The following is a 25,924-nucleotide window of genomic DNA, read 5'->3' as shown; positions in this document are numbered from 1 at the left end:
ATTTAAAGTACATGAACTGAGAGATGAACAGATCTCGAGGCTATGGGTTACCCGCAGAGACAGATTCATTCTGTGTGCCCATTGCTAAATGCAATTGCTTTTTCATTGGCCTAGGGGATTTAGAGTGCCATAGCAAAGGCCCTCAATGTATTCAGTTTAGGGACGTTGATTGCATTCTCTGACTTGCAGGGACTGGTGTCACATTTTTTTTTGCCTTTGCCCCCATTCCAGCGTTTCCTACGAACGAAGTGAATGAATTCGTGGACAAGGCCGCAACGTCTTCCCTTAGGCATTCTTGTCTGGCCAGAAAATATAGATGCTTTAAGCATGTAACGTCATGAGTAATGTGGTTTTGTTTTCGTTAATGGCTCCTTTATTTTGACAGTTCAAAAATGTCCGAAAATGACAAAGAACCACTTTTTGTGAAGTTTTTAAAGTCCTCAGACAATTCCGAATGTTTTCTGAAAGCTCTTGAGGTAAGAACAGTTGAAAATATCTTGTTAGATGCTTTGAATTTTCTTTTTTTCTTAAGCGTTTTTGATTTATTGGACTTTTATGTCTTAGTTATTTTCGTAATACATAGTTTTACTGTAGTCTCCATTAACAGGTAGATCATTGTTATGTATTTTAAATTAATGTAAGTATATCATATATTTTGGGGGACTTTAAATCTATTAAATCTATTTCTGTTGAAAGTGGCAGACCTGCTGTTCTTGGAAAATAAGTTGCTTTCTTTTCTCTAGTCAGAATAGACCTTTGTGTGTTGAAATTTTTTGAGTCTTGTACTAGTTACAAATAAGTTTTTGGTTAACTCGTTAATGTTAAAGTATGTTTCATTGTGTACAGTATGATATGGGAGAATCCGGGGGTAGTGTGGGGCCTTGCTGCTCACAGACTCCAGCAGTATCAGCACGGCTTGAGAGTTTGTTACAAATGCCAAATTTGGGACTCAGCTCAGACTTACCAATTAGAATCTGCATTTTAACAAGATCCTTAGTGTGATTCCTGTGTATGTTAAAGTTTAAGGAGCTCTGTTGTAGCAAGGTTTTCCTTAAGGTTCACTCAAGCAGCTAATAATTATTGGTGTCCACATCTGATAAGCACTGTTCAAATATGTGGGATGCTTGGGATGCATCAGTGATCGGGCAAAGATCCCTGGTTTCTCAGAGTTTACATTCTGTTCTTGCAGGAGGAAATAAACAGTTATCAGACATGATAAATAAGTAACCTATATAGTATGTTACAGTGTGCTAAGTGCTATGGAAAGAGAAAAGAGCAAAACAGGTTAAGGGATCTGGAAGACGTTTGTTGGGGGAGGAGGAGACCCGAAGGTTGTAATTTTAAAAAGAGTGTGATCAAAGTATCCTTTGTGGAGAAGATATTTCGGTATACTTGAAGGAGATGAGATAGTTAGCTCTGTGGACATGTGGTGATGAGGGTTTCAGGCAGAGGGAGCAATCAGACAGGCCCCTGGGAAGGTGCTTAGAGTGTCTATCCAACGTTAGTGTGGCTCTAGCGTAGTAAGCAAGGGATAGCGGAAGACTATGTAGGAGTGCTTAACAGGGTAGGAGCAAAGAAGTCCTGTAGGGCTTTGTAAGAACTTTATGGCTATTTCTTTGAGTTGGAGAGCCACTGAAGGGTTTTAATTAGAACAGTGACATGATCTGACTTAATTGTTTTAAAAGGACCACTAAGTATTTATTTAACATAAGGACTTCAAATTTTGTTCAGAAAATATTTGAGTGCCTACCTGGGTGCCAGGATATGATGGCAAACAAGATCATGAAATGTTATCAGTGTTATTTTTCTACATAACATAGACTGGCGGAAAAGGCTATTTTTATTTCAAAAAGCATGAACAGGAAAGATATCTCAGAGGAGGTGACATTTGAGCAAGTCGAAAGTAAGGGATTGAGTCTTGTGAAGATGTGGAAGAAGAGTATCCCAGGAAGGGGGAACAAGAGCAAAACCTCTGTTTGAGGTCATGCTTAGCTTGTTCCAGTTGTAGCAAGAAAGCAGAAGTGGCTAGAGAAAAAGCAAGATGGGTGAAAGGTAAAAGCTAAGGACTGGGAGACGGGGAGACGGGGAGGCAAGGGCCAGGCTCTGTGGTCTTGCAGGCCATCATAAGAATTGTGGATTTTATTCTGAGTGTGCTGAGAAGCCATTGGAATTGGATTTTGTTTTTCTTTTTAAGATTTTATTTATTTATTTTTAGAGAGAGGGGAAGGAAGGGAGAAAGAGAGGAAGAGAAGCATTGATGTTCAAGAGATATATTGATCAGTTGCCTCTCGCACTCCCCCAACTGGGGACCTGGCCTGCAACCCAGGCGCGTGCCCTGGTTGGAAATCATACCTAGTTCTCAGGCTGGCACTCAATCCGCTGAGCCACACCAGCTAGAGCATATTGGAATTTTTGAGCAGGGAGTAACACGACCTGATTTATAGTGTTAAAAAGATTACTTGATGTTCTATGGAGAACAGATTTAGGGTAAGGGAGGGAGAAGGAAGCACTTTAGAGACTTCTGCAGAGGTCTAGGCAGAGATGACGATAGCTTCCAGCAAAGAAAAGGCTGGATTTGAGATGGGTTTTGAAGATAGAGTTCATAGGATTTAAATACAGGTGACTAATTTCAGGTACAGTCTTTTTATTCTTTAATATATTTTATTGCTTATGCTGTTACAGTTGTCCCAATTTTTCCCCCTTGGCCCCATTCCCCTCAGCGTCCCTGCCTTAGTTCATGTCCATGGGAAATGGGTAAGTTCTTTGGCTACTCAAATTCCTGTTCTGTTCTTAACATCACCCTGCCTATTCTGTACCCACCAATTTATACTTCTCAATCCCTGCATCTTTCCCCCTCAAAACTGGTAACCATCCAGATGCCATATCTATGATTCTGTTTCTATTCTGCTTGTTTGCTTAGTTTGTTTTATAGATTCACTTGATAGTTGTAAAATTATTGCCCTTTTAATGTCCACAGTTTTAATGTTCTTTTTCTTAAATAAGTTATTTTATCATTTCATATAATAATGGCTTGGTGATGATGAACTCCTTTAGCTTTACCTTGTCTGGGAAGCACTTTATCTGCCCTTCCATTCTGAATGATAGCTTTGCTGGATAGAGTAATCTAGGTTGTAGGTCCTTGCTTTGCATCATTTTGAATACTTCTTGCCAGTCACTTCTAGCCTTCAGAGTTTCTTTTGAAAAATCACCTAACAGTCTTATGGGAATTCCTTTGTAGGAAACTATGTGCTTTACTCTTGCTGCTTTTGTGATTCTCTCTTTTATCTTTAACCTTTGGCATTTTAATTATGGTGTGTCTTGGTGTGGTCCTCTTTGGGTCTATCTCGTGTGGGACTCTCTGTGCTTCCTGGTCTTGTATACCTATTTCCTTCACCAAATTGAGGAATTTTCCTTTCATTATTTTTTCAGATAAGTTTTCAATTTCTTGCTCTTTCTCTCCTCCTTCTAGCACCCCTATGATTCAAATGTTGGTATGCTTGAAGTTGTCTCATGACTCCTTAGCCTATCCTTGTTTTTTGGGATTCTTTCTTCTTCTTGCTGTCCTGAAAAAATGTTTTTTTCTTCCTTATGTTCCAAATCATTGATTTGATTCTCAGCTTCATTCACTTCACTGTTGATTTCCTTTGAATTTTTCTTTATTTCACTTAGTATAATCTTTATTTCTGTCTGGGTCTTTTTTTATGCTGTTGAAGTACCCAGTGAGCTCCTAAAGCATCCTGATAACCAGTGTTTTGAACTCTGCCTCTGATAGGTTGCTTATTTCTGTTTTGTTTTGTGTTTTTTCTGGAGTTTTGCTCTGTTCTTTCATTTGGGCCATATTCTTGGTCTCAGCATTTTGGCAGCCTCCCTGTGTTTGTTTCTATGTATTGGATAGAGCTGCTTTGGCTCCCTATTTTAGTAGCATGACCTGTTGTAGAAATCTCACCTGTGAAATTGCTTGGGGTGGAGCCTTAGGTAATCCGCCTGGCTAGGGCAAGCGGGTAAACCAGGTTGATGGAGTGTCAGATATGGTGCCTCTGCTGTTTGACTCTCTGTGGGGAAGGGCTCAGAAAAGGGACAGTGGCCGCTGCCTGGCCTCTGGAGTTTTGTCTGGAAGGAAGCTGACCCCAGGCACTCACCCTGATGCCATACATTCATTTTCTCCCTATGTACCACTTGTGCCCTTCAAGCTGTGGCCTTGGTGCTGGAGCCCAGAGGGAGTGAGTCTGCGTAAGGCCTAAGTCTGTTGGGGACCCTTTAAGAGGAGACTTCTGAGAATCCTGCAGTTTCTTCCACCACCCCAACCTCCATTGGTTTTTACAGCCAGAAGTTATGGTGACTTATCTTTCTGGCACTGGAACCATGGGCTGGGTGGTCTGATGGGGGCTGGGGTCTCTCGCTCCCGAGACATCTCTCCCAATTTTTATCCACCCTCCGTGGAGTGGGACTACCTGTTCCACATCTCCACCCCTCCTACCTGTCTAAATGAATGTGTCTTTAATTCCTTAGTTGTCGGACTTCCATACAGCTTGATTTTCTGATGATTCTTGGTGATAGTTGTTTTGTAGTATAGTTGTAATTTTTTTCTGTGGTTGTGTGAGGAGGCAAGTCATGATTATCTGTGCCTCCATCTTGACCATCAGGTGCAATCTTATTTTATTTTTTCTTTCAGTCAATAAAAGAGTTCCAATCAGAAGAGTATCTTCAGATTATTACAGAAGACGAGGCATTGAAGATAAAGGAGAATGATAGATCACTTTATATCTGTGACCCTTTTAGTGGTGTTGTCTTTGATCACCTCAAAAAGGTTTGCTAACTTCTAGTATATTCCTTTATTGGTGTGGTTTTTGGTTTTTGTTTTGTTTTGTTTTGTTTTTTTTACATCAATGGATGTAAGTTCTTTACTGATCATGAAATATTATGCAAGTTATGAATACAGAGGAATCCTTTGGCTTGGGGAGACCAGAATATTTTTAAAGGCCAATTATGTTATTATAAGCTTTTGTTATATATAATTTTTATATTTCTGGGGATTTAACTTTGCTTAGTATAAGTGAGCCCTATAGTAATGAAGCATTTTAGTGGAGTTTAATGGTATTTAAACTCTGTGATTACAAAATATTTCAGGGAGAATAATAAAGAGTAAGAAAAGACCACAAAATAATGCTTGGTTACTTGCTGTCTTTCCTACATGCTTGTGCAGGTAGAATTTTAGTACCTGTACCTTATGCAGTCTCTGAAAAAATTGTATGCTAAAAGGAAGCATTTTGGTGATGACTATTGCTAATATACCAGTGAGCCATCTTATTTCTTTCTGTTGATTCTAGAGTCTACTGACTCATTACTTTTTTGGTGTCTGGACAAGAGAGAAGCATTGAAATAAAAGTAAACGGGCTGTAATTCCATCCAGATTACAAAGAAGTGATTCTTGTTTGAAGGAGAAGAAAACATAGAAGAGTAGGTAGATGCAGTATCTGTACAATATATGGAAGGTCTGTGCCCGCTTTTGCCAAAAGCATTGTTGGTTTTATCCTCATTTTGGAAATAACACTGCTTGTCAGAATCAATAGCATCAAAAACTCAGTTTTTTCCTGGCTGACCAAGAAGATAACAATAACCATTGACCATGTAGATTTTTAAGTCAGTCATACCATGGTGACTTTCACAACTGTAGGCTTAGCTTGGCTTGAATGTGCTGGTGTCAATTATCAATAAAAATGAAAGGTCATTTTTTTAGTAATTTAGTTACCTGCAATATCTTAAGAGAAGTCTTTGTGGGTCTTCCATGGAAAGACTTTGAACTGCAGACAGAGTATTTACAACATAAATGTAGAAACTGCCAAGGGTTATGTTTTGTTTTGTTTTTTTTGTTTTTGTTGTTTTGGTTTTTTTTTCGGTGACATAAGAGGTATTTTAGAGGGAGGTTATTTAGGCTTATACTTTTAAACTGCTTCATTGACTAGATGCTTCATTTGAAAAGTATATATGGGTATTTCCTAATTATTATAGCGTAAGTCTATTATTACTCAAATCACCCATCATTAAGATTGTATGTGTTTCAGAGATTAAAATTTCAGTGGCAATTTTGAGTGAATGCGGCTCTCAGATCTTATTTCTTTTAATAGGCTGCATTTTTTGATTTGTTTTTATGTGTGTGCATGTGTGTATTTAATGAGTAGTGTATCTGAGAAATTATATAATGGTTTTTATTTTTTTCTTATAACAATTTGGTGATTTTTCTGCGGTAGTCATCAACTTCTATAAAGAATTGGTAAATATTACAACATGTAATTTTGTAAATCTGGGATTCTTTTCTCTACTTAGCTTTTTCTTTTTTTGTAGCTTGGCTGCAGAATTGTTGGTCCTCAAGTAGTCATATTTTGTATGCACCACCAGCGATGTGTCCCAAGAGCTGAACATCCAGTTTATAATATGGTTATGTGTGATGTAACTGTATCTTGTACAAGCCTGGAAAAAGACAAAAGGGTAAGTGTTGAGGTATTGAGGAATATGATCAATATTTCAATTTCCATACTTAATTCTTCACTGTGTAGACTGTACTTTGAAAGACCTTACATTTGGCATTTATGATTTATAACCAAGTCAATATACAACAGTGTATCTCTTCTATTTTTTTAATAAATTGGATACAGAGGAATCTTGAAAACTGACTAATTGAAGTTTTTTTTAATTTTAAAAGGACGCTCACTTTTTTATATAGTCAGTGAGTTTGCTTTTGAATCACATTTTTTTACTATAGATGGTTAATCTTAAAAAAGATTCTGAGAGATATATGTATGTTATATATGTAACTTACATATTTTAAAATATGTGTGGTAAATTAAAATATATTGTTTTTTTTTTTTTTAAGATTTTATTTTTAGAGAGAGGAGAAGGGAGGGAGAGAGGGAGAGAAACATTAATGTGTGGTGCTTTTCATGTGCCCCCTACTGGGGACCTGGCCCACAGCCCAGGCATGTGCCCTGACTGGGAATAGAACTGGGGACCCTTTAGTTCACAGGCCAGCACGCAATCCACTGAGCCACACCAGCCAGTTCTATATTGTTTATTGTAGAAGCAACATAGTTTAATAACTTCCTGGAGTTGAAAGAGATAAACAGGAAAATAATGTATAAGGTAATTATTTTAAAATTTATTTATAATTTATATTTACCTTACTTCCAAAAAGTAATTTGGTTATTTAACTTTATGGTGGTGAGAAACATTTGTGCATTCAGGCCTAGCAACAACAAGATACTTATAGAATATTGTATAAAAAAATAGAAGAGAGGTTGTTTGCTTCAGTCTTAATAATATATTTTTCTCTTGGGACTACAGGAAGAAGTTCATAAATATGTACAAATGATGGGTGGACACGTATACAGAGACCTTAATATGTCGGTTACTCACCTTATTGCCGGAGAAGTTGGTAGCAAAAAATACTTAGTTGCTGCAAATCTAAAGAAACCAATTTTGCTTCCTTCTTGGGTAAAAACACTTTGGGAGAAGTCACAAGAGAAGTAAGAAAAACATTTAAATAGTTTCTAGATTTGAAAAAGTGATAAATTCTGTCATTCTGGCTTATTGTGGGTTTTAATAGGGAAGATTTTATGGTATCCTCTTTGGATTTGTCATTCAAGGACAAAAATGGGGTCATTATTCTTTTCTCCAATGAAAACGAAAAAGCAGAATCTAGAAGCTGTTATTATCAGGGTAAATGATAGGTAGAATGGGCTGTGGGTTTACATTAGTTACAAGGTAAGAAATGCTTTGATAATAAAATTGTTTTCAGCAGTAAATGTTTGTAAAATAGTTGGGAAAATCATTGTGGTGGCTATAACTCTTACATTGCTTTATCCTGCAATACTGTGCCCATATGTTAAGATGGAGAGCAAATTAGCCATTTTGGCTGTTGTATTTCCTCCCAAACTGGGTATGTGTAAGGTTGAAAGTAAACATGTAAGCCATTAGCAGGGATGTGATCAGTCAATAAATATTAATTGAGTTCATTTTATGTACTTAGCCTTAGCTAGGCAGTAAGTTGTACATAGTGAGCAAAACAGGATAGCATCTGTGCCCTTGTGGAGCTTAGAGCCTATTTCAAGGGACAGAATTGAGTTTACCCTAAAATTAAGGATAACAACCCTAAGTCCAGGTACCACTTTTTGAATTAACTAGGAATTTTTACAGTCTCCTTTCAACACCATCCAGTACATCCTAGTCATGTCTCCACATTGGCACCTTCATTCCCAGCCTGTTTCATCAGCATATCTGCCTAGCATGGCAGCAGTTTGACGATGATATTTTTGTTGGTTTCTGCCCCGAATCATTGTTTATTATTTATACAGTATAATAAAAGAATACAAATTCCATTTTTCTAGTAAGCAACCAAAGTTAAAATTTTGGAAAATATACCACTGTGGCCAGTGTGGACTTAGAGTTAATGAAATATTTTCCCTTAAAACAGTTTCAAGAAACTATCTGAAACATTTTATTAGAGACATGGTGCCAATCTAGATGAGCAATTAGTGTAATTCTGTGTGTGTCTGTGAGTTCTTCTTTTCTTAAAAGTAATTAAAATCTTAAAAATGAGGAAAGCATTAGTGATACTGTCTGTCCTTATTTTTCTGGTAAATTTTAAAGTATCTGATATATTTAATGTGTTTGTTTTTTCCTTGTTACCATTTGCTCTCCCCAGTAAAATAACTAGATATACTGATATAAACATGGAAGACTTCAAATGTCCTATTTTTCTTGGTTGCGTAATCTGTGTGACTGGCTTAGATGGTCTAGAAAGAAAGAGGGTTCAGCAACTCACAGTTAAGCATGGAGGTCAATATATGGGACAGTTGAAAATGAATGAATGTACACACCTCATCGTACAAGAACCAAAAGGTAAAACTGTATTTCCTAAATTGACAAATGCAAAATTTTCTCTACTTTTTAACATTTTAAGATTTTTTACAGCATGGCTTTTGCTTCTGACGTGTCATAAACCTAGTATGATTTTTTTTTTCTAAAATCTTACGAGGATAGTTTGGGTCACAGTCTGTAGAAAAATTGTGTGACTCTCCTAGTGTTTATCATCCAGGTCATTCAATCAGTATAAAACAAAAATTTCCAGTGGTGTTTTATCTAAAATTATTATCTGATCTTTGATTTTTTTTTTAAAGTCTGCTACACAGTTACCAAATACTCAAGAGACAAGAAATTTGGATGGATAACAAGAAAACTAATAGATGTAACTAAACTGCATTTCTTTCTAATGACATTTTAAAGGCTTGGCTCCATTTTTAATTGAATGGATCAGCTTTACTGAATGAACAATAAGTTTTAACTTGAAGATACACTTAGCAGAAAATGAGGCAATTAAAAGAAGAAAAATATATTACCAATGAGAAGAATTCCTTAAAATTGCTATTGATTTTGGTGTCCTATAATCTTTTTTTTTTAAGATTTTATTTATTTTAAGAGAGAGGGGAAGGAAGGAAGAAGAGGGAGAGAAATATTGATGTGAGAGAGAAATGTAGACTGAGAAACATAGACTAGTTGTCTCTCGCACACCCCCAACTGCCCCCAGTGAGGCACCTGGCCTGCAGCAACCCAAGTTTGTGCCCTTGCTGGGATTTGAACTTGCGACCTTTCTGTTCTCAGGGCAGCACTCAATCCACTGAGCCACACTAGCCAGGATGGTGTTCTATAATCTTTATTCTGGAGAATATTTTTTACCAATACCCTTGAAATATACACAAGTTGATAAGAAATAATTTTGTTAATGTTTTTATTATCTCATACCTACACAGTGTTTTACTCAGCTACCTAGATAAGAAAAAAATTAGAAAAATATTGTTAAAAGTAATTTGTAATTGTACTTAAGTCAGAATTTTGGGTATGGCCAATTATGATATTATGATTGTAGGTAGAGTTGATAACTGCTATTGATATTTTCTAATTCTGAGTGTAGTTCGTTTCCTCTCAAGATTATTAAAAAAAAAAACCCAAACCTTTCATGTTATTGTTTATTACATGTTGACTTCAGTTTTCTCAATGATACTGTTGTGAAGTACATTGTGTTAAAATATTTTTAAGGCAATAAAAAGTTATACATTTTTAATATAATTTATCTATCTGCATATCTATCTTGGACTTCAAGTAGAATATGATGATGTAAGAGTAGTCTACTCAAAGCTGATGTTTTTTATATTGCAAACATTTGAAAATTTCATAATTATTTTATACAGTCTTATTAAAATGATGTAATTCTCTGAGTTATTCCTGTGTCACAGATAAAGAAACTGGTTTAAAGAAATTAAGTGACGGAGGCTATACTCAAACCAAGTCTAGTATTTCAGTTGCCTCTGTCTCTATATAATTTTGTAAGACATATACCCCCTCACATAGCACATGTATTTATTTAAAAGTAAGAGTAATTACTGGTAACGTTAATTTTGTCTCAGGTGGGTTTTTTTCATAACCTATCATAAGTTTGAATATTTCTGCCAAGGCAGAGTCTAATGGTTGGCATTTCTCTTTCTTTCTTAATGAACATGACAGGTCAGAAATACGAATGTGCCAAGCGATGGAATGTACATTGTGTGACCACACAGTGGTTTTTTGACAGTGTCGAGAAAGGTTTTTGTCAGGATGAATCCATATACAAGACAGAGCCTAGACCAGAAACAAAGACTATGCCTGATACTTCAACTCCTACTGGCCAGATTAACACAGGTGATAGTAAATCTCATTGGGATTAAAGTAAACTACCAGTTTTCTGTGTAAGAATTGAGTTGTTAATAGGATCAGTAGATATAGTTGGGAATTCCTTCTTTTATTGCTCTGCCTCTAGGCATAATTGTATATTAAGCAAATTGAATGAAAAATTAGTCCAGAACTCCTGATGTTTCTTTTTATAATGAATGCATACTTTCTTTCATATCCTGATGTAATACAAAAGATGATTAAAGAAATTAAGAATACTAACAGATAAAGACTTCAAGTGAAAACTTAATTTTTAAAAATTTGAATGATGTGCAGATATTAGTGCATTTCCTTTATTAGTTTGCTGCAGTTGTTATAGATCATCTGTATTCATATAAAATTGAAAACTGTTCCTATTTGTAGATGACATGTTGGCAATTTAGCAAATGTATATAAACTTTTCTCAAATGTAAGCTTCTTGAACCACAAAGCCAGCAACTTCAGATTTTTATTAAAAGCATGCCACTGTTAAATAAATACATTAAATATATTTTTTATTTAAATAAAATATGAACCTTAGTTTTAGTTTCCCTTTTCATGCTTTGCCACCAAGATTTCAGTAAAAACACTTGAATCTTAACTTTGGAAGTTGTTAATAGCCCTGTGTGTATAAGAAAACTTAATCTATTGGAAAACATGTAATCACAGTTATTTTATCTTCATAAATTTATAACATCTTTGTTAAATGCATAGGTCGTACTCTTTCAGATGTCAGCCATATTTCGAACATCAATGCAAGTTGCATAAATGAATCAATATATAATTCCATTCTTAATAGCAAAGTGGATCCTACACTTGAAAATCTAGAAAATCTGGATGTCAGTGCATTTCAGTCACCTGAAGATTTATTAGATGGTTGTCGGGTATGTCTTTATTATGTAATAATTGCAGTAAGTGACAATGTGCATTGGTACTTCCTAGTCTGACTTTGAAGACCCTTCAGAGTTGGGCCTGCTCCCTATCTGCATAAACCCTCAGTGCTAGCTAAACAGATGCACTTATTAGGCCATATCCATCCTTTAACTGTCAGGGTTCCTCTGCATGGGATGTACCTTCATCTGTCATCCTTCAAAGTCCATTATCAGTTTTCAGCTCTTCTTTGTACCCTTCTAACTACATTGAACTTTCCATCTACTGTGTTTTGAGATCACTTAGTTTCTGAACCACTTAAGGGATTTTTAAGTGCTTATAATATGCTAGACACAGTGCTAATCATTTCATATATATTATTAATATGTTGTGTGTAGGCTCATTTAATTCCCACAAATAACTCTAAAATGTCTATTATCCTAAGGCTGGGACTTAGAGGATTAAAATTCTTGTTCAGAGTCACAGACCTTAAGTAACAAGCCATCTATTCCAAGACCTGTATTTCTAATATTTAGACCCACTGCTTTGTTTAGTATCTTTTTGGGCTGTTTAATTTTTTAGTGCATGAATAACTATCTTACAGGTGCTTTGATGGAAACATCATATGTTTTAGATCCCCTAGAGCTGAATATTTATTTAATATACTCCTATTTGTAGAATGAATAGGCTATGCATTAATTCTCAAAGAGTAGCAAAGATTTAACCCTGTTTGATTGTTAAGAAAGGAAATTGGGCAAATTATTTTATCTTTCATAACTTTTAAAACTTATCAACTTACTGGCAGAACAGACACTGTCTTGTAGGTTCTTTTATCCTAGTCTATACTAATTCTGGATATGACTTAATTATTCTTTACTTTATAGGAAGTATATATTTCTAATTTTTGTTCAGATATATTCTAGTAATGGAGGTTATTTAGTTTGGGATATAAATGCAGTTAGGAATAGATTTGTTCTTAAATGTTTTTAAAACATAAAACAGACATGAAAAAGATTTTTTAATATTGATTAAATTAGTTGAGATCCGTGCATATAGAGTTAAAAATAAATTTTTGTATAACTATTATCCACAAAGCAGGGCTCATCTCGTGACTTAAATGTTCTTCTTTATTTAACTCTGTGAAAAAGATATTTTGATTTATAGGTAAGGAAATTGGTTTACCGAGCCATGGTCATGTGGTTAATCATTGGCAGCTGAACCAAAATTTAAACCTGGGTTTTTGGAATTCAGACATTTAACTTACTACTATTATTATTTTAAAATTTACAAGTAATAAGATTTCTTTTAAAATTTTTTAAAAATTTATTTATTTTTAGGCGGAGGAGAAGGGAGGGAGAAAGAGAGGGAGAGAGACATCAATGTGTGGTTGCCTCTCTTGCACACCCCCAGTGGGGACCTGGCCCGCAACCCAGGCATATGCCCTGACTGAGAATTGAACCAGTGACCCTTTGGCTCACAAGCCAGCACTCAATCCACTGAGCCACACCAGCCAGGGCAGAGGGCAGATCTCTTTAAAAAAAAAATTTTAAATTTATTGATTGATTTTTAGAGAGAGAGAGGAATGAGGAGAAACATCAATGTATTTTCCACTTAAGCATTCATTGGTTGATTCTCATATGTGCCCTGACTAGGGACTGAACCTGCAACCTTTGTTTATCAGGACACACTCTAACCAACTGAGCTACCCTGCCAGCACCACAAGTAGTATGATCTTTAAGAAGCTGCCTGTGTTTTAGAAATTGCTATATATCACTAATATCAGATGATAATTAAGGCTTTTATGTAAAGCATCAAAGTAATTATCAAGTATCTATTGTGAGGGATAGTAATGCTATGGGATTATGAAGAAGTAATAAAAATCAAAATTTCAGAATTAAAAAAAAAGTCAAAGTTTTAGAATACATCCCTCAGTATATCTTTTCTTGTTTTTTTTTCTCATTTTTTTTCTATAAATATGTCTTAAAACGTACACAAGAGTTGTCTTATTTACACACAATAGATTTTTAACATGTGTTTAATAAATGTGTTGCAAGAGAAATAAAACATCTTCCATGCATTAATCTAAAGTAAACATTTTCTTTCTTCGCAGATATATCTTTGTGGTTTTAGTGGCAGAAAACTAGATAAACTGAGAAGGCTTATTAACAATGGAGGTGGAGTTCGTTTTAACCAGCTCAATGAAGATGTAACTCATGTTATCGTGGGAGATTATGATGATGAGTTGAAGCAGTTTTGGGATAAATCAGCCCACAGGTTTTGTCACTTTTTAATTCAAACCAATTTCTACTCTGATCATTTTTCTTAAAATTGCCATGTTTATGTAATTTTGGAAACTGCGTGGCAAGTGGGATGATAGTCTTTATAATGTAAACTAATCTATAACTATGTACTGTTTTCATAGGCCTCATGTAGTGGGAGCAAAATGGTTGCTAGAGTGTTTTAGTAAAGGTTATATGCTTCCTGAAGAGCCGTATATCCATGCTAATTACAAGCCAGTAGAAATTCCAGTCTCAGATCAACCTGAAAGTAAAACATCCTTTTTGAAAAAGAAGAATAGCAGCTTCTCCAAGAAAGAGTGTGCTTCTGCTGAAAAGCATGAACAAGCCGATGAAGACCTGCTCTCTCAATATGTAAATAATAACACAGTAGGTAAGAAATAGTTGATTAATATCTATAGTCATTAAGAGCTATTTTAGTATTCATACATACGTGATTTTTGCCAGGTTTTTAAAATTTTAAGTTAAACTAACACTTATTTAAGTTTTATGTTTGTAACTTTTTCTAGGCAGGCCAAGCTAAGGGGTTCTGAACCCTCTGACCCCCTCTTCTCTCTACTCAAGGGTTCCACTTTGATCTGTTTTATATCTAGCATCACTTAGTTTGTGTAAGTTTGTGACAATTGTAACAATGTGAACTTTTAAGAAATATTTATTTTTCAATTGCAGTTTACAGTATTCAGTATTATTTTGTATTGGTTTCAGGTGTACAGAGTAGTGGTTAGACAATCATGTACTTCACACAATGAATCAAGAGCATCAAGTGGTTTCTAAAGCTAATGGTTACCCTGAAGCTATCTTGGCAGTAATCTAGATAGACCCTTAAAATTTAAGGATACCACACAGAGGGACACATGTTAAGCCTTTGGTTTCACACAAATTGCATGAAATCCATATTATTACTATAGACTATGTTGGGCATTGAATTTTTAAAAGTTGTGGTAAAGTATATATAACATAAATTTTAGTATTTTAACCATTTTAAGTGTACAGTTCAGTGGTTAATTATATTCACATTGTTCTGCCATCAGCATTACCATTCATTCTAGAACTTTATCTTTCCAAATTGAAACTCTGTCCCATTAAACAATAACTTCCCATTTCTCCCTCTGCCCACTCCCTAGCAACCACCATTTTGTTTTCTATGAATTTGACTATTCTAGATTAGCTCATATAAATGGAATCATGTAATATTTGTCCTTTGCCCTGGCTGGTGTGGCTCAGTGGATTGAGTGCCAGCCTGCAAACCAAGGGGTTGCCAATTCAATTCCCGGTGTAGGGCACATGGCTGGGTTGTGGACGAGGTCCCCCAGTGGGGGGTGCACAAGAGGCAACCATGCATCGATGTTTCTCTCTGTCTCTTTCTCCCCGTCTCTAAAAATAAATACATAAAATATTTTTTTAAAAACTTGTCCTTTTGTGGCTGGCTGAATTTACTTAGCATAATGTCTTCAAGATTCATTCATGTTTTAGCATGTGCCAGAATTTCCAGTTTAGTTTTTTATGTAACTTGAAGTTTTACTGCATGATGATCCTCATTTTTCTAATAATTTTTTAACTTAAAATCAATTTTGTCTGATACTAATACAACTATCCCTGCCTCATGTGGATCGGCATTTAGTATGACTGACTTTTTAACTGTAAATTTGATTGATATATATTTATTGTTATTTGTGATATATTTTTCTTTTTCTACCTTCTCATTTTGTACTCTGTCCCATTTTTCTGTGCTTCCTTATTTTTTAACACTTTTGCCTTTTGGATGGGTTGAGCTTGCCCCCTTCTGCCTCAGATCCCACTCTAAACTTTATATCTTTCCCTCTACTGATTTGGAAGTTGTGTACACTATTTATACTCTCAGTGGTTACCCTTGGAACTTTAATGTGCATCCTCGCTTAAAATCTAAAGTTATTCAGAATTCTGTATTTCTTGAATAATACAAGAACCTTATAACACTTTAACATTGCTGACCGCATCCCCTGCATGTGCACTCGTTAGTACACTCAGGTTATGTGATTTTTGTCTCATATTTTTATTGTCTTTTTTAATGTCACAATTAGACATTGTCATTATTGTTCTATATGGTCAATATATTTTGACTTGCCAACATGTTTTACCTCTTTCTTTTCTCCCCTTTTCTTGGTGTTTCTGAAACCTCCCTCCTGGAATCATTTTGTTTCCTCTTGAAATACATCGTTTAGAAATTCCTTTAGTTTCTGTTAATGTTTTTTATTTTGCCCTTTTCCTTAAAAGATAGTTCTGCTAGACATACAGTTCTAGGCAGTTACCTTGTCTAAGCTCTTTGGATATTATTTTATTGTCATTTGTTTCCATGGTTGCTAGATAAGAAGTCAGTCAGTCATTATCTATTTTTTTGTAGAAAATCTTTTTTTCCTCTACCTATTTTTTACATCTTTTATTTTTCATGTCCAAAGGGTTATCATTGATTTGTCGTTTTATAATTCATTATTTTTTCTGAATCCAAGAACTAATGATTTCTTTTTATTTTTTCTTATCCCCCATTCTCTATATTGTCTAACTCCCATGAGCTCAGTGTATAGGTCACTTAACCTTTCCTTCTAATTTCATCAGTTTCTAGAAGTTCTAGTTCTTTTAATAGTCTCTTATTCTGTATTCATGTTATTTGTTCTTTATTTCTTATAACACATTCAACTAATTGCAACATCTGAATGGAATGGAGAAGTTCTCTTGGTTATTGTTCATGATGTCTGATTTCCTCATGTCTTTTGTGATATTTATCATTCTTACTAGGACTTTGGGAGTTCTGAGAAGCCGAGGGTGAGAGTTTGTTCCTCCAGAAAAGATTCATATTTAAATCTACCAGGAGCCTAGGAATCTCCCAACTTAGGACACCTCTGAGTTAGTTTATTGGCAAGACATTCTTGGACCGTCAGGCTTGTGTAAATTCATACCCTTACCTGATTTGAGGACCAGTTCATGGTGACAGCTTCCCAGGACAGCCATGTTTTCCCCTTGACCCAAAGCCAAACCAGGTGTACTGCTTATCTACTTTTGCAGGATATATTTCTGGTGGTGGTAGTTGATTGGTTTTGTTCCACGTTTTTAGTGAAGGCATTTCCCTTTAGGGTTTCTAGGTTTGTTTTCTTAGGGTGTGCTCTGCCCCACTGCTAATTTCTATGAAACCAAAGGCTTAACACCTGTCCCTCTGTATGATATCCTTAAATTTTAAGGGTCTAGGTTACTGCCAAGATAGCTTCAGGGTAACCATTAGCTTCAGTAACCACTTGATGCTCTTCATTCATTTCATTTCCCTTGCTTTCTTATAATCTCAGCTATGCAATTATATGGATATCTTTAATATTTTATGCTATATTTTCCAGTGTTTTATAGTGAGTGTTTCTCATGTTTAACCTACCATATTTCTAGAAGGGAATTTCCAGTATTCTTTTTTTTTTTTTTATCCACACTATTTATGTTCATGATGCACGACAAAATTGATTTTTGTCATATCAACTGCTTATGCTTTAGTGGTTCATCATAGCAGATCATCCTAACTTTCTAGGATGTTCTGGTATAAAGAAGCCACAGATTGACTGGGAGTAGCCTTATGCTCTACCCTTCATCAGGGGCACTTACTGGAGGAAAGCGATTCGTTTCTCCAGTCTTCCTATCTGAGGCAGCTAGTGGTCTGCTGACTTTGAAAGGATTTGGTGACATTAAATCTCAGTGAATCCCCAAGCACCTTATAAAGAAAATAATCAAGTATTTTACAGTTTTTTAAAGCAGAATTACTTGTCATTCAAGGAAGCTTTTTTAATAATAGGTTTATCAAGAAGTGCCCCAGTGCTTCTGAATGAAGTCTGTTTGAAAAAGGGGTTCTACTAAAATGGAAAGAATTGCTATAGAACATGCTAATTTATTCTGACTTTCTTAATAACTTCAGGGCTTTACTTATAGTTTATAAGCACTTGGTATTTCTTTTGTTTGTTTTATAGTAGTAGTCTAAAATCCCATTGGGATTCTTCTTCCCGCCTCACCAGCAATATATAGACATCAAAGGTATTTCCCCCCCCAGCTGTTATTGTGAGACAATTATAATTGCAAAAAATTTTTTGTTTTTACATTTTATATTAAGAATAGCAATTTTAAAACTACTTTGCAGAATTTTTACGGTAACATGTCATCTTTATTTCCATCTAAGCTTACTCATCCTCATATAGCTATCTAAATTATAAATATACTGTTATCCTTTATTCACTGTAGTATAAAACTGAGGGTCAAAGAATCTCCTGATCAGTTAATGCTCTAGACAAAACTATGCTTCTTCAGGGTGTCAATAAGAGCAATTTAAATACTTTCATTAAGTAGAAATAAGGTATATATATATATATAACTTATTTATAGATATATGTGGCAATAATTAGTTTAGAAGTGAAAATATTAATATCTGTTGGAGAAGAGAATAGACATAAGAAGATGGTATTAAAACACCATTATGGACTTTGGAATTAAGCAGATGTTGGTTTATATCATTTCTGCCAGTTTATAACTATGACCTTAGGAAGGTTGTATAACCTCCTAAAACCTGAAATGTCTCTTGAAGAAAGGGTATAGATCTACTGATAATATCAACCTAATAGCATCATGGGCATTATTTACATGCCTGTAATGCACTTAGGCACAACGCCTGTATTAAATGAGTAAGTGAAGAATCCTTGACTAGCTTCTAGGCTTGGTGGAATCCCATAAAGTAGAGGTTGGCAAACTTTTTTTGTACAAGGCCAGATAGTAAGTATTTTAGGCTTCACCAGTCACATTCTGTCCCTGTCACCTATTTTGTTCTGTTTTTACAATCATTTCTTAAAATGTAAATACTGTTCTTAGCCCACAGGCTATGGGCCCTGGTAGTTTGCTGATCCCTACCATGAAGTGTTATTTTCCAGCAGGATGCCACTAGAGTTTTCAAAAACACACTGTTTTTACCTCTTAAACTTTTAGCCTTGATTGGACAATATTTATTGCATACTAGGGACTGTGTAGTTTAGTTATCAACACTTATTTATATAGCAATTTTTTTCTTTTACTACCCATCTATCAGCCAACTTTATCTTAAAACAAAGTTAAGATCATTTGCTTGGGTCCCTGATCAGTTCTCTTAAGAAATCTATATAGAAGCTAAGTAGCTCCAATTTCAATATGAAACATTTTAGGAATTTTTAAAAGAGAAGTAACAATAGTTTTCTTACTACATTTTTACAGTTATTCCATGTAAAGGGCTTGACTGTTTTCCTTAATGGTATATTCTCTATTGTGAATTATCTGAATGTGTTTTGGAACTAAGACACGCCCATGAAGTTACTACAGCTTCATAATTTTCAAGGAATTTGTAGAATGCTAGGAGCACTTAAACCAGTAACATGATTGCTGTTGTCCTTGCGAATGACACACGGTAACACTGATAGCACTCCTGGTAATCCGGACGGTGGGGTGGTGGCCCAGAAGATGGTGTGGGTCATATGCTTTATGCATTGTGTACTTGTTAAACCTTAGTTTTTAAGTGTGGTCATGATTATTAGGCTCTGTGTTACCTTAATGCCCTTGCTAGGAAATAAAACTTTAAGATAAATTATTTGGAAAACAATTCTTTTTTTCTTCCAGTTGAAGCTGCAAAGTCGGAAGTTGGGGCTTTTAATGACACTACTCATGTTGAGCCCTTCAATGATTCTACTCATATTTCTCTGCAAGATGAAAACCAATCTTCTGTCAGTCATTGCCTCCCTGATGCTTCTACAATTCCTGACGAAGGTTTATTTAGCCAAAGGAGGTTCCTTGTTTTGGGTTTTAGTAGTGAAAATGAATCTAACATTGCAACTGTCATAAGAGAAAATGCTGGAAAAATCGTATCCCTTCAGAGCAGAGCTCTTCCTGACTATACTGTGGTTCCTCTGCTGGGGTCTGAGGTAGAAGCAGCTGTGGGAGAAGTTGTCACAAATACATGGCTGGTAAGAAAATACTGTAGCAGTTTGAAGAAATCTGAATGCCAGGAGTGTTAATGTTTATTTCTTAAGCAGTTCAGTTTAGGTTAAATTGGTATTTGGGTAGGGGCGGTGTCTGGATTTTGCTTTTTGCAAAGGAAATTCTAAAATGTGAAAATGTTCAAGCTCCTTGGTCCTAATTCTGGTAGAGGAGAGAGGATTGTTTCCCAGGGGCCAGGCCAGCAACATTTCCCATTAGGAAGTTACTTCAGATCATTTCATGTGACCTCAGTTTTCCCTGTTTTCTCACAACCAGAGCATGACATGCACTTTTATATTATTCCATTTTGTTGGCTTATCACTGGCTGGTAATTTCACTATTGGCTGTTGGTTTGGTTCAATTTGTTTGTTTGTTTGTTTGTTTTACTCTCCAAGCATTAAGAGGAAAAAATTATAAACTAATACGTTATTTGAAGAAATTAAGTTTGAAGCAATATTTAATGATAAGTCTCACTGATTTTAATATCCTCAGTATTTTAGAATGTAGCATTTAATATAATGAACTGATGTACATATTTCTTTACATATTATAATTTAAATGTATTGAGAGTAAGCATTCACAAGTTTAAAGTAAAAGTGCTTTTTACCCAAAGTAAAATTATTGCTGCTATAACCGAACCAGTGTTAACCACTGGTTGCTTATTTCAGATTGATGTTATTGTTTCTGTTGTTTTTAAAGGTATCTTGTATAGACTATCAGACCTTACTCGATCCAAAGTCAAGTCCTCTCTTCAGGCCAGTCCCAGTGATGGCGGGAATGACCCCTTTAGAGGATTGTGTTATCTCATTCAGCCAGTGTGTGGGAGCAGAAAAAGATTCTTTGACATTATTAGCAAAGCTCCTTGGAGCAAGGTATGTAGTATTTTTAGTGTATCTGCTGTCTTGATGTATTTTTATTTGTTTTGACTAACTTGAGAGCATTAATTTGAGAGCATTCAAATTAATTTGGCTGGGTGGCTCTGTAGTGCATGTGGGTAGTGTGCAGTGTAGTCTGCGATGGCGCCAAGGGAGAGGGGAGAGTGCCGCCAGGTAGGTACCTGGCAGATGGTAAGACTCCAGACATTAATGCGCACCCACCCGGCAAGGGAATCTGTAAAGCAGATACGTGCGCCATTATTGAATGTTGTTTCTCTCTGCATTATTTCCTTCCATGTGGTATATGGTTGATTTTTTTCTTTTTCAGTATACTTTCATTGTTCCTCTGGTTTTCAGCCAGAAATATAAATGTTAAATGGGAATGATGACTACTTTGGGAGAAAGAAAATTAATTTAAAAGTTGCTTCCAAAATCGAAATTAACCCTAAGTGAATGTTAGATGGTGGCTGTTTTAAAATGAAGTAGAAAACTGTTATACCAGTAAATGTAGATGAATTAAACTTTTACACTAAAAGAATAGTTATTTTAGATTAGATTATGAAACACTTAAAATTATTTTAAATAAGAGATACACCTAAAACAAGGTGACTCAGAAAATAATATATATCAAGTCAATGCAAACAAAAAGAAAGATGGGGTTGCAATTTTAATGTCAGACAAGTTTGGGTTTGAATCAAGGCATTAAACAAGAAAAAGAGAGCCTATAAATCAAGAGTGCTATTCACACTGAAATGTGAATATGTTAAATAGACCATGACAGTCATTCATGAAATAAAAACCAGGGGAGATACAAGGTGGAATCGATAGAAATATACACTGTAGGAGACTTTAATTCCCATCTTTTACTTCATTACAGGTCAAATAGAAAACAAGGAAGGATAGATTTCTTTCTTTTTTAAGATTTTATTTATTTATTTTTAGAGGCAACCTCAATATGTGGTTGCCTCTCACACGCGCCCTCTGAGGACCTGGCCTGCAACCCAGGCATGTGCCCTGACTGGGAATCAAACCCACACTCCTTTAGTTCACAGGCCGGCACTCAGTCCACTGAGCCCCAACAGCCAGGGCTAGGAAAGGCGGATTTAAACAGCATAGTTAGAGATCTACCCTCAAACAGTGAGCGTACTTTTTCAAATGCTTGTGGAATACTCATAAATGTTGCCTATAAAGAAATTTGCCACAAATAAAACCTCAGTAAATTCCTGAAGTAGGAAAAGTGCAGACCATATTCTCTAATCACAGTCCAATAAACTGGAAATGAATAGTAGAAATCGAAAGCTAAAAGGCCTTGTCAACTGGACATTTTAGAACTGTTTTATTTTGGGTTTTTTTAGTATTTCTTGGTTCAAAGAGGAATTTGAAATCATTTATAAGCCTAGAAGTAAATCATCATCAACTTAGTAGGCACAAGGAACCCCAGTGCCCAGATTGTGATCTTAAAATACCATTTCCCACTAAAGAAACTAAAGGTTAAAGAAATAGATTAATTCCAGACCTGGGGCAACAAAGGTACCAGTGAGTCTGGAACATTTTGGTAGAACAGATAGCAAATACATTATCAAAGGCTATTAGGGAGAGTTGTGTCAAAAGGAATTCCACTGGCCCTGGCGGGCGGGTCAGTTGGTTGGAGCATCATCCCACACACCAAAAGGTTGCAGGTTTGAATCCTGGTCAGGGTGTGTATAGGAGGCAACCGATTGATGTTTCTCTCTTTCCCTTCCTGTCCAAAATTAATAAACATATCCTCAGGTGAGGATTAAAAAAAAGAAAAGAAGGAACTCCACTGGCCAAAGACAGGAAAATTTAAGTACAGTATCTCCACATGATAACGACAGTGGATCTAACACATCAAATAATGTTTCAGTTGGGACTTATTAATGACACCAAAGAAACTAAACTAATTGGTCATGTTTGAAAGGTGCTAGGAAGCCAACCCATTATTTCGAGAGCTGATCAATAAAGCTGGAAAGGATGAAGTATTTGTCCTGCCTTTCCTACAGAATCTATGTCAGAGTACCATAATAATGGCTAAAACAAAGTTTCCCTTTATAGAGGTATTCCAATAAATAAATGAATAAGGAATGATGAATGAAAGAATCTAGGCATTGAAAAATCAATAGTAAATCACATAATATATTATGAGAAAAACAGACATTTTGTTTCTTCTTCTGAAGAACACCCCACCCCCTTGATGTAGTCCTACCTAAATGATGAAAACTGAGTACCCCACTACCAGTGGGTTCAACTATGATGTGTAGCAAGCACAGTAGGAGGATAACATGTTAAGTTACACCACGGTACTACAATCAGCAAAATCCAGGCTCTGAGATAACTTTACATTATACATGATCATAAGGGGGTGGGGAAAGAAGAGGGAACATATAAGCTAAAAGACATAAAATGCAACTACATGTAGTGTTTAAGGATGCACTATGTGGTACAAATACAAAAAGGTAAGGAAATGATCACCATAAATAGAAGGGACGGAAGGGGGTGTTAACTGAGACAGCACATTGGAGGTTCTGGAGTATCTGACTTGGTTTTGTCTTCTAACATGGGTAGTGGATATAAGGGTTTTCACCTTAGAATTATTAAATTGTACATTTCCTTTTTGTGTTCTGTATTTGAATTACACTAAACAATAAAAAAGCTTTTTGAAAAAGTGAAATTGTAGAAAATCTAGAAAATAACAGTAGCATGACAGCAGACTTCATGAATAATTGGGTTGAATGTGAAAAATGAAACCATGAAAATAATGGAAAAATGTGGAATGCTAACGAAATTTTAAAAAGTGGAGAATTTGAACGTAAAACTCAGAAGTCATAAAAGAAATTATTGAATTCTGCTTATACCTTAAGTGATGGACTTCTGTTTCTGCCTCCACACACTCTGTGTAATAGTCTGTGATCTTGAGCAAGTCACTTTCTTTTTATCTTTTGCCAGGTTGTATCTTTATAATATTTTGTAAAAATAATTGGTATTCCACAGATATTGAGAGGATCAAATGAGATTATATGTGGAAATGCTTTGAACAGTTGTAGTGGACTGAAATATATAATGTGTTATTCATACACTTTTCTTTGCTCCCTTAGATGTTCACGCCTCCTTTTGGGAGGAAAGGACAAGGTGGGTGGGTGATGACTAATTAAGGAGGAGATTTTTCTGTTTATTTCTTGAAAGTCTAAGGTATAGGACTGACTTTTAATCAGTGAGTATTTTCTTAGAGCTCTAACAACATTGTTTTATTAGAAACTTCATTGTTAGGTTGCTGGCTAATTATGTGTATGACCATTTGCTTTTCTTTAAATACAACTTTTAGCGTTCAAGAATTCTTTGTCCGCAAAGCCAATGCAAAGAAAGGCATGTTTGCGAGTACACATCTTGTGTTGAAAGAACCAAGCGGTTCTAAATATGAAGCTTCCAAGAAGTGGAATTTACCAGCAGTCACTATAGCTTGGCTGTTGGAGACTGCTAGAATGGGAAAGAGAGCAAATGAAAGCCATTTTCTGATTGAAAATTCAACTAAAGAAGGTTAATATTTTTATGTTCTTTTATATATACATGTTTTTACAATTTGATGGTTTCTGCGATTCCAATGTTCCAAAGCTTGTTTTTAGGAAAGATTGTTGATTTCTACGTTTCCCATCGGGTACAGGGAGCCACTGTTGGGCATTCATTATTGGGTGGGAAAATGAATGTGTGTTCGTAGTACCAGTGTTTAATTTGTATCTCTACTATCAAATGTTAGCACTGTTTGAATACTAGAGGATGCAAAACAATATAGGAACATTGTAGGAGCTCATTGCTTGAAGTCTAAACATGTGAATTTGGATCCCTTTTACTGGTCCTTCTGTGGCTCACAGTGACACACCATGTAATTAGGGTTCTCCCTCTCACTTCGAACTTTTGCGTGTTTTCTCTAGCCTACCTCATGCTTGCCCTTTCCCCCTTCTTATCTTTCGTTCTCATTTTGGATGTCACTTTCCCTGGGAAGCCTTCCTTGACTCACCAAGTGTGGCCTTTGTCTTGCCATCACACCCTGTATTGTCCCTTTTATAGCTCCTGTCCCAGTGTTACAATTCTGGTTTGCTTTCATGTCTCCTTCCTCAACTGTAAGCTCTGAAAAGCAAGGACTATGCATGTCTTGAGCATCATGTATTTCCATTGTCTAGCATTGGGCTTGGTATGCAGTAGCCATATAAGTGTTTTTATTAAATGTTGGGAAAAAGAAGGAGGTAGGGGTGGGAGACACAGTAGCCCCTCTTACGAGATGGTGGGATTCTTGGACAGACTTCACAGACAGTTCAGTAGCCTGGGAACTCCTCTCAGAGCCATTCCTTACTTACCTAGACAGACGGGGAAATGTCATAGCCGAGGCACAGCAATATTTCGGTCACATTAAAATTTGGTTAAGGACTCTCCAGAAACTTGGCTAGTTGGTAACTCTGAGTGCATGTAATTGGAATTTTCTTTTTACTTTCTCATTGACTAAGAGGACATTTATTTATATAATTTTTGGCAAATTGTGAAATTTATTGAGAATATTTCAAGTTACAAGCTAAAATGGGAAATCTGATCTCATTAATTATTTGTTTCAGTTGATGTACTTGTCTAACTCAACATTTTTTAATACATCATCTGGTCTGTTTCTTGGAAAGTAGATACATAACTTTGTGGTTTAAAGTGTACTTGAGAATTTGCATGAAAATTAACAATAAGATAAAAATCTCACTTATGTACCTCTTTAGAGGAATAAAAGGCATCATTAGTGGCTCACATTTGTTTCTTTTTAAATCTCCAGAGCAAAGTTTAGAAACCGAAATGGCAGCTGCTCCGAAGCATCCTGCCCCGTGCCTGGAAACGCACAGAACAACAGCCGTTACACCCTTAGATGTGAACCGCTTTCGGAGTAGAGCTTTCCATGCCGTGATCTCACAGCACACCCGGCAGGGGCCGGTTTCCCCAGCAGGACAGCCACTCCAGAAGGAGCCCTCGTTACACCTGGATACACCATCGAAATTTCTGTCCAAGGACAAACTCTTCAAGCCTTCCTTTGATGTAAAGGTAAGGTTCCTAGAAAATGGCCCTGGAATTAACAATTTTAAAAAGTTAAAGCACCGTATTCTG

The 25,924-nt window shown here is 35.8% G+C and overlaps 1 protein-coding gene across 1 annotated transcript in view; it reads left to right on the top strand.

Moving 5' to 3' along the window:
• Nucleotides 1–25,924, top strand: part of TOPBP1 (DNA topoisomerase II binding protein 1) — a 48,680-nt gene that overhangs the window by 410 nt on the left and 22,346 nt on the right. The window contains exons 2-14 of the mRNA XM_054595219.1: nucleotides 386–476; nucleotides 4,673–4,807; nucleotides 6,343–6,486; nucleotides 7,339–7,520; nucleotides 8,699–8,895; nucleotides 10,555–10,728; nucleotides 11,452–11,621; nucleotides 13,718–13,881; nucleotides 14,030–14,277; nucleotides 19,545–19,888; nucleotides 20,601–20,773; nucleotides 24,117–24,328; nucleotides 25,599–25,861. Coding sequence (XP_054451194.1) covers nucleotides 393–476; nucleotides 4,673–4,807; nucleotides 6,343–6,486; nucleotides 7,339–7,520; nucleotides 8,699–8,895; nucleotides 10,555–10,728; nucleotides 11,452–11,621; nucleotides 13,718–13,881; nucleotides 14,030–14,277; nucleotides 19,545–19,888; nucleotides 20,601–20,773; nucleotides 24,117–24,328; nucleotides 25,599–25,861 — 2,490 coding nt within the window. The 5' untranslated portion in view covers nucleotides 386–392. The remainder of the gene's footprint in view (nucleotides 1–385; nucleotides 477–4,672; nucleotides 4,808–6,342; nucleotides 6,487–7,338; nucleotides 7,521–8,698; nucleotides 8,896–10,554; nucleotides 10,729–11,451; nucleotides 11,622–13,717; nucleotides 13,882–14,029; nucleotides 14,278–19,544; nucleotides 19,889–20,600; nucleotides 20,774–24,116; nucleotides 24,329–25,598; nucleotides 25,862–25,924) is intronic.

This window comes from Pteronotus mesoamericanus, unplaced genomic scaffold, assembly GCF_021234165.1.
Source record: "Pteronotus mesoamericanus isolate MK-2021 breed Mesoamerican mustached bat unplaced genomic scaffold, CSHL_Meso_final scaffold_54, whole genome shotgun sequence".
Classification (NCBI taxonomy): domain Eukaryota; kingdom Metazoa; phylum Chordata; class Mammalia; order Chiroptera; family Mormoopidae; genus Pteronotus; species Pteronotus mesoamericanus.
The sequence above is the reverse complement of the archived record's forward strand: the minus strand, read 5'-3'. Positions and strand labels throughout refer to the sequence as shown.